At 36.9% G+C, this 15,805-nt stretch overlaps 1 protein-coding gene across 1 annotated transcript in view; it reads right to left on the bottom strand.

Moving 5' to 3' along the window:
* HTR3B (5-hydroxytryptamine receptor 3B) overlaps positions 1-10,581 on the bottom strand; it is a 28,655-nt gene extending 18,074 nt beyond the window's left edge. The window contains exons 1-2 of the mRNA XM_004427311.3: positions 10,536-10,581; positions 6,077-6,237 (exon numbers count right to left, since the gene is read on the bottom strand). Coding sequence (XP_004427368.3) covers positions 6,077-6,237; positions 10,536-10,575 — 201 coding nt within the window. The 5' untranslated portion in view covers positions 10,576-10,581. The remainder of the gene's footprint in view (positions 1-6,076; positions 6,238-10,535) is intronic.
* Between the last annotated feature and the right edge of the window lie 5,224 nt (positions 10,582-15,805).

The following is a 15,805-nucleotide window of genomic DNA, read 5'->3' as shown; positions in this document are numbered from 1 at the left end:
TCATAATAACCCACTGACAACTAACAGCAGGGACGTATACTTCTTAAGTAGGAGAAGAATCAGCCCCAGGAAATTAAGTCTCCAAAATTCTAGTTCCATAGGCAATTTAAAAAGAGATTTAAAGGAGGTATTTTTTTTGGAGCTTTGTGTAAGACTAGGCCTTTTGGAGTAGGAGTGGGAATTTTCGGTATTTAATTAAACAATATTTTCTAGGATCTTAGATCTGGTATTTTCACTAGTGTGAGTGGGAAAATAAAGCTAAGAAAAGTGAAATTGATTGCTAAAAGGCGGATTTTTTGTGTATCATTTAAATGTTCCTGTTTATGAAGAAATAAGGATTAGGGGTTTATCTAAGCTGGGGGAAAATTATGCTAAAATAACTTGCATCAGATAAAAAAAATAAATTAAATTCTGTTATATCGAACATACTTTTAGTTTCACATTATTCATCAATTGTAATGCCTAATTCTCAGTCAAAAAATCAGAGTTTATGATTCATAGCATAGCACTAAGATATTAATATATAAAAACACCTCCATTAAAATAAATTAAAGAGGAATTATTGTTATTTTAACGAAGTACACTAAAATAACAACATTGTATTGTGGGTATATTATGTATGTAAATGTAAAATTAACGACAAAATAGTACGAAAGACAGGGGAGCAGGTAAATGGAATTTTACTGTTGTAAGATTTGGACATTTTATGTGAAGTGTAATAACATTAGTTCTAAGTATACTGTATTAAGTGAGTAATGGATATGGAAATCCCTAAAACAACATCCAAAAATTAATACAAAGAGGGATGCTAAAAAGCCAACAGAAAAATTAAAGTCAAATATTAAAAAAAAAATTTACTTTACCTAAAATAAGGTAGGATAAGAGGAAAAGAAGAATAAACAAACAAAAAAACTCCAGGTGGGACAACTAGAAAACAAATAGCAAGATGGTATTGGTAAATGGATGAAACACTAGGAGAAATTAAAGAGGAATTAAACAAATGGAGACATACATTGTACTCATAGTTGGAAGACTATTGTTAAGATGTCTATTCTGTTCAAATTGATGTATAGAGTTAACGCAATCCTAATAAAAATTCTGGTAGTTTTTTAAAATAGAAATTGATGAATTGATTCTAAAGTTTTTATGGAAATGCAAAGGACCTATAAGAGTCAAAACAGTTTTGAAACAGAAGAACAAAGTTGGAAGACTCACACTATCTGATTTTGAGATTTCTATAATGTACAGAATTGAGACAGTATATTGGTGTAAGAAGAAACATATCGATTAGCTGGGCAGAATAGAGTCCAGAAATAGACCCAATGTATACAAAGAACTCTTGCAACTGGATAATAAGATTATAAACAACCCTATTTTAAAAATGGGTCAAAGATTTGAGCAAATATTTTTCCCAAAAAATATACAATTGGCAAATTAGCACTCAATAAGATATTCAACATCGTTAGTCTTTAGTGAAATGAAAGTTAAAAACCAAAATTGGGATACCACCACAAATATACTAAGAATGGTTAAAGTTTTAAAAGGGTTGACAATATCAAGTGCTGGTGATTATGCAGAGGAAGTGAAACTCTCATACATTGCAGGTGTAATGCAAAATGATAGAGACATTTTGGAAAACAGTTTGAGAGTTTCCTATACAGAACTCAGCAATCCCACACCTAGGTGTTTATCTAACAGAAGTGAAAACATATGCAAATGTTTATAGCAGCTTTATTCATAATTGTCCCAAACTGGAAACAACTCACGTGTCCAACAACTGGTAAACAGAAAAACAAATTGCAGTACATCTGTATAATGGAATACTACTACTACTAATACATGCAGCAACACAACATGGATGAATCTCAAAGGCATTATATTAAGTGAAAGAAGCCAAAAACAAAGGGTGAAATACTATATGATTCCATTTATATGGCATTCTGGAAAGGCAAAACCATAGTGAACAAAGTAAGATCAGTGGTTGCCAGGGACTGGGGATAGGAGGAAGGGATTGGCTTAAAAAAGATGTTTCATTCTATATAATTTATACCTCAATTAAAAAATGTATCAAAACTTTGTAGGATGCAGCTAAAGCAGTGCTTAGAGGGAAATTTATAGCTTTAAATGCTAACATTAGAAAAGAAAAAGGTGTAAAATCAATTATCTAAGTTTCCACTTTAAGACACTAGGTAAAGAAGAACAAGTTAAATGCAAAGTAAGTGGAAAAAAGGAAATAAATAAAGATAAGAGCAGATAGTGAAGCAGAAAACAAACAATAGAGAAAATTCAAAACCAATATTTGTTTCTTTGAATAAGTAAATAAAATCAATAAACCATTGGCAACATTGGTCAAGGGAAAATAAGAGAAAACACAAATTACCAATTTGAGGAATGAAAAAGGCAGTATCACTAGAGATCCTGTAGACATTAAAAGAGTAAAAAGGCAATATTATAAACAAATAAATTCAACAACTTGGATGAAATAGACGAATTTCTTAAAAAATACAAATCACCATACTGACACAAAGAGAAATAGAAAATTTGCACGTTCCTAGGTATGTTAATGAAATTGAATTCACATTTGAATGCCTTCACACAAAGAAAACTCCAGTCCCAGATGGTTTTACTGGCAAATTCTATCAAACATTAAGGAAGGAAAATATCTGTATTACATAACTCCTTCAGAAAATTGAGGAGGAAACAATTTTCAACTAGTTTTATAAGGTCAACATAACCCTGGTACCCAAACCAGACAAATATAATACAAGAAATGAAAACTATAGCCCAATACCCCTTAGTAACATAGGTGCAATCTATATTAAGTACAAATTCAAATCAGAAATATATAAAAAGAATAATATATCAAGATCAAGTGAGATTTATCCTAGGAACGCAGGGGTAGTTTAACATTTGAAAATCAATCAAAATAATTTACCCTATTAACTGCATAAAACAGAAAAATCAGATGATCATCCAAATATATGGAGAAAAAATATTTGATATAATTCAATATGCATTAATGATTAAAAAACCTCTCAGCATACAAGAAATAGGAGGCAACTTTCTCAACCTGATAAAAAACATCTACACAAAAACTATAGCTAACACCATACTTAATGGTGAAAGATTTTTCCTTCAAATGGGAACAAGCAAGGATGTCTGCTCTCATGACTTCCATTAACATTGTAGTAGAGGTCTTAGGCAAGGCAATAAGACAAGAAAAGAAGAATAAAGAGTATACAGATCAGAAAGGAAGAAGCAAAACTATTGGCAGGTGATGTGATTGTATATGTCCAAATAATCTACATCCAATTAATCTACAAAAAAACTGCTAGAATTAGTAAGTGAATTCAGCAAGATCACAGGATACAAAGTTAACATATAAAATTAATCATATTTCTCTATAATAACAACAAATAATAAGAAAATAAAATCTTTAACATTTATAGCAGCATCAAAAACACTTTGGGATAAATTTAATAGAAATATGTGTAAAACTTCTACATTGAAAATTACAAAACACAGTTGAAAACCCAAAATTGGAAAACACAATGTTGTTAAAATGTCAATTCTCCTCTAAATTTCTCTGTAGATCCCACACCATTCTAAACAAACTCTCAGCAAGTTTTTAAAAAATAGAAATTAACAATTTATGTAGAAACACAAAGGTTCTAAAAAGCCAAACTATCTTTAAAATGAAGAACAAAGTCCAAGGACTTAAACAACTTGATTTCAAGAGAAATAGATGCTTATCAGTCAATTTAACTTTCAAGCAAGGCACCAAAGCAACTCAATGGGGGAAGGAAAGCCTTTTCAAAAAATAGTACTGGAACAACTTCTATCTAAATGCAAAAAACCAAAGAAAAACAACAATAAAATCCTTGACCCATAACTCACCCCACCACAAAAATTAATTCCTAATAGATCATAGAACTAAATCTAAGCAGCTAAAAACTATAAACCTTCTGGCAGAAAATACAGGAAAATATTTTTGTGACCTTGGAGTAGCAAAGATTTCTTAGATGGTGCCCAGAAAGCACTAACCATAAATAAAGGATTGATTTAAAAAATGGACTTCATTAAATTTTAATAAGACGCATTAGGAAAATGAGTAGATAAGCCACAGACTGGGAATAAACATTCACAATACATATCTGACAAAGGACTTGTGTCCAGAATACATAAGCAACTCCTATAAATCTGTAATAAAAAAGACCAGCAACTCAATACAAAATAGGAAAAGACTTAAATAGGTACTTGACAAAGAAGATATGTGAGTAGCCAATAAGCACATGAAAAAGTTCCCCTAATCATTAGCCATCAGGGAAATGTAAAGAAAAACCACAGTGAAATACCACTACGCCCTTACTAGAATGGCTGAAACTAAAAAGACTGATAACACCAAATGCTGGAGAAGATGTGGAGCAATGGGAACTCTCAAAGCTGACTGGTGGGAGAGTAAAATGTACAACCACTTTGTAAATCAGTCTGGCAGTCTCTCATTAAGTGTACACCTATCCTATGAGCCAGTTATTCCACTTCTATGTTTTACCTAAGAGAAATGAAAACATGTACATCAAAAGACTTGTACAAGAATGTTCATAGCAGCTTTATTAATTTATTAATATTAATATCCCAAAACTGGAAACAATCCAAATGCCTATCAACAGGAGAATGGATAAACAAATCATGGTTTATCCATAATCAAATACTAATCAACAAAAAGGAAAAACTAGTGACAACAACATGAGTGAACCTCAAAAACATTATACTGAGTCAAAAACCCAAGCATAAAAGAGCATATACAATTTGGGGGCTGGCCCCATGGCGTAGCAGTTAAGTGCGTGTGCTCCACTGCTGGCGGCCTGGGTTCGGATCCCGGACATACACTGATGCACTGTTTGTCAGGCCATACTGTGGCGGCGTCCCATATAAAGTGGAGGAAGATAGGCACAGATGTTAGCCCAGGGCCAGTATTCCTCAGCAAAAAGAGGGGGATTGGCATTGGATGTTAGCTCAGGGCTGATCTTCCTCACAAAAAAGGAAAAAAAAGAAGAGTATATACAATAAAATTTCATTCATATGAAGTTCTAGAACTGGCAAAAAAATTCTATGATGAAAGAAATCAGAACACTAGTTGTCTCTGTGGATGGAGGGAATGGGGGTTGACTGGGAAGGAAATGAGATGAGGGATCTTCCTGGGGTGGTGGAGATGTTTGCTATATAGACAGGGGTACGGATTATATGGGTGCGTGCAATTATCAAAATTCATTAGATTTGTGCATTTGAATAAATGTATATTACACCCCAATTAGAAAAAAAAGAGTTTTGAGAAGTAAATTGAAAAACAATTATTAAACTAGTTTAACAAAACAAGCTCAGTAAAGTCTGCTTTTAAGGGAAATCAAAATAAATTTGGAACCTATTGATACTGAAGACTTTGTAACTGAGGAGACAGGAAGCAGGGATAATCACCAGGGCCATCACTGATTGTGGGCTTACTAAGACCTCTGCTAACTGCTTACGGGCATTTTCTCATTCAATTCCCACAACAACCCATTTTTCAGATATGGTAGAAAAGGCATGGTTTAATAAACAAATCTTTCCACCATCCTTAGCAAACACTTTAGGTAGAAAAGTCCCTCATAAACTCAAGATACCAGGCACTTTTTCCTCTTTTTAAAATTCTAGGCAATAAGTGGTAGATGTTTTCTTAAATCTACTATTATCACTAAGAAATGTGAACCATAGAAAAAAATACCTATTACCATTTTTGGTTTCAGCAATACTCATAAAATATGTACTGTGATCGATGATTACAATTCTCAAAATGTCTTAATCCCATGAAACTCATATTTTTAGACTATCTGCTCCTCACAACGTTAAGTTGGGGGCTAGAAAGCATGACTTGCCTAATAAATATTTTACCTCATGCTCACTGTTAAAATGAGTCTAGCACAACCTTCTACCAGCTCAACTAGAGTATCAGAATAAAACTCCTCCTAGGCTCTTGCATAAACAGCAGGAAGTTTTACAAAAGGGTAAGAGCAGGAGGAAAGGATAAGATGGTCCTTACCACATCCAATACCGCACGGACAAGTACGTCCAGGTATACAGTGGTGGCCTGGGTCCAGTCGTGAACTGGCCTCACTTCCTTGTGATATTTCTGTAAGAGCTTCTTGGTGAGATGATACACAGCAGAATTCCTGGGATGAGGTATATCTATGGCTAGGATTGCTGGAAAAGAAAACTATCATTGTGAGGATGAAATAAGAGGAACTTAGCATCCTTAGGAGATCTCAGACTGTTCAGGACTCGGTGGCTCCTAGCAGAATACCGGTTTTAGCTCACCCCAATCTGCTCGGTTCATAGCCAGCTGGTGGGCTTTTTGGCAGACGCTTATTTAAAGTAAGCTGCTGGCCTAAGTGCTCAATGGAGAAATCTCATTGTAAAGATAAATTAATCCACCCATCTCCAAGGATGCAAACTGCACCTACAATTCCATTTTTACAGCAATCATGCATCTTGGAGACAGAATCCTTTCTTTATTTCTGTATCACCCATTCCTGACATGGAAGAAACCTTCCTATACACTCAGGCGGAACTTAACTTACCCCTTGGATTTGTCTTTTTATTTTCGCTTTGTAACTAAACAACTAAATAGAAAACACAAGCAGCAACACGGACAAACCAATGAACCCAAAGATCTGTGCGGATTTCTAAGTAATGAGATTATTGAGATTCCAATTCTTACGTTTCTCCTAAAAACAAACAAACAAAAACCTCTTTTCTCATTCAGCCTGTCTTTAAATAAAATGCGCTTGTCAGAAAATGAGATCTTCGTTTTGGGAAAATTCTCTCTGGTTCCAGGCAACAACTATCTCCTCTGACCCAGGAATCTTGATTTGTAGAGGAACAGTGATTGGCGTTGAGAGAGGAGAGGCCAAGGGAAAGGAAGCAAGAGAAATGAGCGCCAGCAATTGGAAGTGACAAATTTGTGAGGGCTTCCTCTGAATTGCAAAAAGATATTTTGTTCACAAGCTTTGCCAGCCCTTGGGGGATTCAAAGCTTCGCTAAGTCATTGGACTGAAACAAATTGAACACCACCTGCCACAGTGCGAGTGAAATCTATCTGTAGTGTCCTGCGTGTGAATTCGCCTCGGCTCTCAGTGGTTTTGATGGGTATTTTGATGAGCTGGTGAAGGTATGTGGGATCCAGCAGGAAACTGTAAATGAGATACCCTCTCCCTGTGCGACAGTCCTGTTTAGACCCATTTCTTTATGAATGATGTCATGTCACTTGCCGCCACAGGCAGCAATTTCTATGATTTATCAATGTCAGTGTGACCAAAATGCTAACAACGATGCTGGAGGTGCAATTTTCCAGGCTCATTGTGAGCAGTGGAATATTCACTTTCATTACCACGAGAACTGGGAATCCAATGAGCATTTTAACTCCCTAACTATTCACCCAAGAAGATGCCTCAAGTAGCATCAGCTATTCAGGCATATAGGACTAAGGTGGGTGGCTTGCATAAGGCATCATTTTTAGGGTTTTTGTGAACTGTGATTGTCAAAAAATGTGCCATGAATCTCTCTACCTGAGACCATTTCTTGCTGGTGTCCCCCAGGGGAGAGAAGCCAGGAACACAAAGCAAAGCTGGTCTGGTGCTTTCTTGTCAACTCCACTTTGGGCAACTCCACTTTTACCTTGCTTGGAAGCTCCCAATTCAAGTCCCAGTTGGGGAAATACTGAAAAGTGCATGTTTGAATACAGAAAACTACCTGAGACAGAGTTAAAACATAATTCTGAGAAATGAATGTGTGTCCCCTATACCCTCTGCTCATAAAGACTCAAATTCCCCTCTGCTATCTTTTCTAGGAAACAATCCATAGGTCCCCTATGGATAAGCACATATTTTCGAGAATGTGTCAAAGTCTTAGGGTAAAAGGAGAAAGTTCTGGAAGCTAGAACCAGGAACAAAAGAGAACAAGAAATGATAGGAGAAAAATAAGAAGCAAATGGAAGTGTGCTTAAATAAACTATAAGGGGAAAGAGTTCTTTGTTTAAAATGGGAAGAAATAATAAATTACATTTCTTTTATGAATGCAAATTTGCCTGAGGAGAAAGATCAATTACAGGAGCGAGATTAAGAATTTAAGTGACCATTAATTAACGGTAAATTATGCCCCCTTGAAAGCTAATGTGACATTCACACAAGCGCTAAATGACTCACAGTTCAGTGATGTTTCAAGACACTGATGGAAGCTATCAACAGACCCAGGAAAGACTCCTTGCTGGCACTGCCTCCTTGAATGCTAATATTCAGCTTCAAAGCTGTAAGATTTCTGGAAAGTAGAATGTGTTAGGGACTGAGCTATGAAGCACTTTTAGGTGAAGAGAGATTTTTTTAAAAAGATAAGAACACAATAGAATTATTCCTTTGTTTTCCTTGTTGTAATGTGTTATGCTCCCACACACCTATCTTAAAGTGTTCTGGGCACTTTGATGAAAAGACCTATTCTTGCTTTAGTGAGTATACTATCTTTGTAAGAGAGTTATACATATATCTGAGAGGTTACAAGGAAATAGAGGTTTAGGTGTGTGGTACTATTGAATATCTAATACTGATTGAATACTCGCTGTATGCCAGGCATTGGGCTAAGAGCCCTTTACATAAATTATCTCATTTCACTTTTACAACAACCTTATGAGATAAGTACTCTTCGAGGAGTCGCTATTATTATAGGTGGGAGACTACAGGCTTAAGTGAGGTTAGTACCGCCCAAGGTCACACAGCTTGTAAGTGAAGAGGCTGGAATTTAAACATGACTGGTCCAGATCCAAAGCCCAAACTCATAATCATGACCCTACACTGACCTGGCTTCCTGCGAATATTAGGAACAGCACTGAGTAACCTTCAAAAGGAAGACTGACATGTTGCATGGTGTACATTATTGGGCAGGAACAACCCATTGTTATCTTCTGTGTATGTGTGTTTTCAGATCAATAATATCTTACATTTGTGTCGCACCTTATAATTTCACAGTGCTATCTTATTTGATCTTCATGAATATACAAGATAAACAGTTAACTTACAGGGAAACTGAATGTCTAAGAGATGGATTGACTTGCCCAGGGTCACCTGGCTGGTGAGTAGTGGAGCAGGAACTAAATGGTTCTCCTAATCCAGCCTCCCACCCCAGCACCACACTGCCTCCAGGGAGCAGCCGTGGACTGATGGTCAGTTCAGTGCTCTTATATTTATGAAGCATCTCGATATTAACTCAGCAAAAATTCCAAAGGGAGGATTTTTCTGCAACAAATGTTCTCAGTATGACTTATGGTCAAGCATTATTACTAGACACTATTAAAACACTTTTTCTGCCACATTTAGAACAAAAATCAAGCCTAATACAAAACATTAGAAAGAGACATCGTTAAGAAGAATTTCTTCTGTTCCCTTACCTTCATTTTTCTATTTTATCTTACTTAGTTTAATGTTCACAATTATTTTCTGCTAGGAAACCCATTTGGCATTTAATGAAATTTCCTCTGTTTTCATTTTTATAATTAAGATATGCTTTTATCCTTTAAGTTCAACATCCAGGATTTTTATACTTTACTGATAAGTGGCTATTTTTCTTCTCTACCCAATAAAAAAATCATTTCCAGCTGCTTGGCTACCAAATTTCTTCCTCATCTCTATAATTGACTCATTCCACTTCCAGTTATATTTTAAAACATGGAGATTCAGATACGAGCTCTAGGAGAACTCTCAAGAAAGTGGGGTATTGGGAATCACCAGCATAAACATAAATTCTTGATTTGTGCATGTTTTCTAAGAATCAATTGTATTCTAACTCAAATGGTTCAATTCAGTAGAGTTAATATTGGCATCATGGAAATTTAGTTCGAGAAATTTAGAAAAAATATATTAGTTACTAAAGTGTTTTTAAGAGGACTTGTACGCTCAAAACATGCAAGTTTATAGTACTCATCTATAGAGATATGCTCATCATCTATACAGACTTTGCACGGCTGGAGGTAAAGCCCCTAATAACAAAATGATATCCAGGTGTCTGTAGCCATGATGTATCCAAGGGACTCTTTCTCTGGCCTTCCAAAAATTTATGATGAAGCCAAGACTATTTTGCGTAATAAAAACATATATTATTTAAACATAAAACAGATCTGAAAAAGAATGGCCCAAACTCTCAATGTAAATTGCTACAAAGAGAGCTTGCTTTCTAGAGAAGCAGAGACTTATCAAACAATTACAACATTTCAGAACATAGTTGCAGCTATGTGCAAAGCCCCACTGTGTGACTCTGTATGTATATGTGTCTGTAATTGTACAAACAAAGTCAAAACAAACCACTGGTCTCCTTCTAGCTTCACCGGACTGGCATTTTACAGATGATGAATAAAATGAGCACTTGTGAGGAGCTATACTGCACAATGTAGAAAAATATTGTCTCTAGCTTCTAAGAGTTAATATGCCATGTCTAGTGAAATCATTGACAGGACTCACCTGAGGCAGCCAGTAGGATGAAGGGCCACAGAGGAGACATCGCACTTGCCAGTGTTCTCGGGCACATCCCAAAAGGAGAAATGCAAACTTGCCTACTGGATGGAATGCCGCTTAATTTTTCCTAAAAGGGCTCCTCTCCACTTCATTCTCCTCTGTTTGCCAGTTTACGCTGTCCTTTGCTTGGTGCTAATTTGTAACGCTAAATGGGACCAAAGGCAAAACCAGCACCACACAAATACTTTGGAATTGATGCCATCGCAATACTCCTTAACTTCTCCATTTGGTTCTGCCCCAGGATCAGATTATGGCCAACATTTCAATTTCCCTGACAGGAGATAGCTAAGTGAGTAATGTAATCTGAGAGGAGCCCCTAAGGAAAGGAAATTCCACCCTAATATGATTTCCTTTACAGCCTTTACCTAAGGCAATGCTCTTGCTGACATTCAGGACACTAATTTCATTAATAATTGAGATCCAAATAGCTGTTCTAAATCAGACTTATGCGGTAACATCTTCAGTATTTGACAGTGGTTATTGGACTCTTGAATTACACAGAGCTAATGGAAACCTGGTATTGTCTAATGAAGAACAACTGCTAACAATACAGTGGGAAAAGTGCTTTTTGTTTTTCCTAAGTCCCTTAAATTAAAAGAAACATTGATTTTTGATAAATAGGAGTGCTTCTCAAATTTTCACTGCCCACAATTCAGAGGATGCTCTAGGCCTACTGAAGATGAGAACTACTAAAGTTTAACATCATTCAATAAAAATTTTTTTCACTTTTTGATTGAGGACCCATTCACTCTTCATTATTAAGCAAAAAGATGCATAATTCTATATAACTCTATCTTCCATTCGTAGACCCCTAGATGCTCTAGAAACAAACACTACCCTTTGTATCATTTCCAACATCTGCCTGCTTTCTACTACAAATGCGATTGTAGAGGCACAGGTTTGAGATAAGTTTTCACAGAGCAAATTGAGGGGTAAAAGTATATACCTGATCCCTGTCCTCCTAATTATTCAGTCCCTTTGGTTAGAATCCATGAAGCTCTCTTCCTAATTTTCATCTACCAATAAAATGTAGCCTGATTGGTTTCCTACTGTTGGTGAAGAGAGTTACAAATATGGAAAGGGAGAAAACTAGGATAAACCCTGTGGTGCTGAGTTGGTGTTAGAGGTATCAGTGTGAACTCATGGTTTTCAGTACATGTAGCTAAATACAGAAGTAAACACAAATGTAACTGTGTGTGTGCACATGTTCATACTACATATATCACTAGCTTGGTCCACTAGAGGGCCTGGGAGCAGGGACGCCCCAATAGCAATGAGTCCATCTAGCACCCAGATCTTAGTTTCTAAGTACCATACCTACCTAAAAGGAAGAAATGGAGAAATGACCAATGTCAGGGCTAGGGCAGGGAAAATATAAGAAGAGCCAAGAACATCTCATTTTATCATAGAGTAAAAAGAAATGCTAAAAGAATGATGGGGATGTGATAAAAAGACATAGGTTGAAGGGGTTCTCACTGGACAAATCTGGGAAAATTTGAGCATCAAAGTCAACAATGATGGTAAAGAATTATAACCCACTAAATAAAATAATAATCCACAAATACATACTGATTTAAATAAATAAATGAATGGGAAGAAGAGACGGCTTTTCCTTAAACTAGAATGCCAACTAATAAATGTAGAAGGAATGATGGAATCTTCATATTAATAATTAATTCACTCAAGAAATATCAGTGAGTGATAAAGACTAGTTGGTGAAATTTGATGAGGAACAGGACATTTACACAAATACTCATTAATTACAAAGATTGAAAAAAAACTTTCAGTGGAGAAACCTGCAGACAACACCTTAATCAAATGATGAAAATTAATATCACCGGTTATAGCAGTTGTGTGCCACAAGATAGGACGAATTGAGAAGACACAGCAGCACTTCTGTCATCCTCCTGCCAAAAATTCATGACTTGAATCTATCCAGAAGGAAACACCAGACAACCTCATATCGTGGGACATTCTACAAAATAGCAGGCATGTAATCTTCAAAAGTGTCAAGGTTATAAAAGTTATGAAAAGACTGAGAAACTGTATCAGACAAAAGAAGATTAAAGAGACATGACAACTCAATGCAATGTGTGATTCTGGATTGGATCCTTTTGTTATAAAGGACATTTTAGGGAGAACAGATGAAACTCAAATGAGGTCTGTGGATTAGATGGCAGTAATATGGCAATGTTGATTTCCTGATTTTGATTGTATTGAGAGTATGTAAAATAATGCTCTTGTTTGTAAGAACAACACGCTAAGTACTCAGAGGTGAAGGGGCATCATGTTGGCAACTTACTTTCAGATGGTTGGGGGGGGTAGTTCTTTCTACCATTCTTCCAATTTTGCTGTGTGTTTGAAAATATTTCAGAAGAAAAAGAAAAAAAATTGAACGTAAGCTGGTAGAGGAAATTTGATACAAAATTATGGATATTTTATTTGAGAAATACCCTTTAGAGAGGGTGGCCAGATAAATGGGGCTTCATCAAGAGATAAGATGACCAAGGACTGATCTGACCATCAAAGTCCCAGCCCTTTCCATCAGTTCTCCGAACTGTTGGCTTCCACCTACGAGATGAATTAGAACAAGAGAAAGGCAAGCTGCAGGCAGCACGTCTACGTAGGTAGCACTTTTTATGAGAAGGAAACACAGAAGCTTGCCTTTATGCAAAGGTTTAATTGAGATGATAGTAACCTTGTATTCTTGCCACACATTTTAGCACGCCATGACTCTAAGTCAAACCTTCTGGGACATGCTCCCCTCCCTTTCTGTCTCACTTTCTCATATACCCATCTGTTACTGGAAGGCCATTGCTAATGATGTGTAATACAGGTACATTATGACCTTCATTTAGCTAATTTAACAACAGTCTGGTGATCCTGCCCATTACAGCTCTTTATTGGCTGATGAATTCTGCCAAGACGGGAAAGGTTTTGTGTGAGCGACTTGTCTTCAAAGTGGTTTATATATAGATGCTTCCTGATTTTTCCTTGGTCACTCTGCTCTGCAGCACCAGACGGCTCAGATCTTTCTTTTTCCAACCTGACTGTCCTGTCAGGGTTTAGTTTGTTTACTCAGTGCCTTTAGATTTGATATGTCTCCCCAACTCAACCTTTAAATTTTCATGAGAACTGTCTCTTCTCACTCTTTAAATACAGCACTTTTTACTCACATTGTTTCTTATAGTCCATCAGTCAAAGATTTCACCCCCTTAGACATCTCCTTAGGAAGGATGAGTGCAAGGGAGAACCGCATTCAGGCCCTTCAAGCAGATCAGTGTATTAAAATAAAAAATAGGAATCACTGGGGGCTAAGCATTCAGGCTACTTAAATACCACCTGAAAAAAGAAAGAAAGATTTATTAATCTGAGGTTTGAATCTGCCATTCTCTAACACTAGCTCAAGCCAGACCTATCATTAATAGAGTATCGAGAAACACATTTCTTTCAGAAGTCCCCCCTCCACATTCCCATGAGCCCTTGCACTTTGTTTCTCCATTATTTCCAAGTAAGATATGACACCTCTTCGATGGACCAATGTCTTTTGGAAGAAGCAGAGGGAGAGGGTTTATTATGCAGACATAATAAGGAATTGTTTATTATGCAAACAGCAACTGAGTTATGTGTCCTTTAAGACTACTAAATAGTTTTTAATTACTGCTATATCAGAAAATCCCATAAATATGCAAATGCAATTAGTTCACAAAATAGGCCTTAAATATCTTTATTCCTCTCCAACAAAGTTCTTTGAAGTTAATCGCTAGCTCTCTTTGTTCGCTGCCTTGGCAGTCATGCTAAAATGGACAGGAATTTTGACAGATGTACATATTCAGAGGGAACCAAATTTTCTGAGCACATCTAGTCAGGCAGGAGGAGAAAAGCAGAAATGGACACTCAAGCCAAACTCAAATATTTAGTAAGTAGAGTCCCATGTGAGATTTCTTTTACTCTCTAGCATTGTCCTCTGAAATAAATATCAAGGTAACCACTGGGGCACCACTTCAAGTCCAGAGCCATCCTCAATATTCAATTTTATTCTGGCTCAGAATTTCATTTTTAATAATGATGCACATTTTCTGGTCCCTAAGAATAAATAAACCAAGGAATAGCGTCCCCCGTGACTCTGGCCCATCATGGTTCTGTGGTTTTCTATGGGGAGTCACAGAACATAGGGGCCAAGGTTCCAAGCTTTGGAGTCAGACAGACCTTGTTTTGCCTCCCAGCTCCATCACTTGCTAGATGCTCATGGCCTTGGTCAAATTGCTTACTGTTTCTAAGCCTTAGCTTTCACATCTGTAAAAAGGGTATAATGGGCTCTGTTTCGTTTTCTATGGCTGCATAACAAATTACCACACCCTTAGCAGCTTAAAACAGAACTCATTCATGAGCTCAGGCACAGCATGGACGGGCTCTCTGCTCAGGGTCTCACTAGGCGGGAATCATGGTGGTAGACTGGAGCTGGGTCTCACCACTTCAAAAGAGCCAATTGTGGACATCCCTTCCCAACGCTATGTTCAGTGACATCAGGTTAGTAGCTTGGAATCAGCCATGATGGGAGTATTTGCCACACAGAAATCAGCAAACACTACAAATTAGGGCCCCGTCCAGCAGCTGGCTACTAAACATCTACTTGTGCACCGTGACCCACTCCCTTGAACTCACATGGCCTCGTAGACACCTCCGTTATAGCACTTATTCAAGTGTATTATGACCATTTGTTTACTTTCCTATCTCTTCCAGAATTCTGTGAATTCATTGAAGGTAGAGCACTGTGTCTTATTCATCTTTGTATCTCCAGCACAGAACTTGGTACTTAGTGAGTACTCATTAAATGTTTGAGAAGGATGGAAGGAAGAGAGGGAGGAAAGAATTCACAAACAGGCAGAAAAGAATTTTGGTTTATGCGAGAAAGATGGCACCAAGAAGGGCCCAGATTTTTCACAACCATATCCAATATGCTATCCTTACACCACCCAGCTTACAAAGGATGAGTGAGAATGACAACTTGGGTTCAAAGTGAAGGAAGTAAAATTGTATTAAAAATTAAAAAGTTACTACCTTAGAGACAGGCACCTCCACGCCCTAAGGATTCCTGGTATAGGAGGGAACGTTTATCGATCCTGACTGACTCTATTCATGAAAGACCCACCCTAAACTGTTCGGGGAAGAATTGAGAACAAGAGAGTGCTCCAGAGGGATAAGTTTGGGAGGGT

This window comes from Ceratotherium simum, chromosome 7, assembly GCF_057802395.1.
Source record: "Ceratotherium simum simum isolate JZ-2026a chromosome 7, ASM5780239v1, whole genome shotgun sequence".
Taxonomy (NCBI): domain Eukaryota; kingdom Metazoa; phylum Chordata; class Mammalia; order Perissodactyla; family Rhinocerotidae; genus Ceratotherium; species Ceratotherium simum.
The sequence above is the reverse complement of the archived record's forward strand: the minus strand, read 5'-3'. Positions and strand labels throughout refer to the sequence as shown.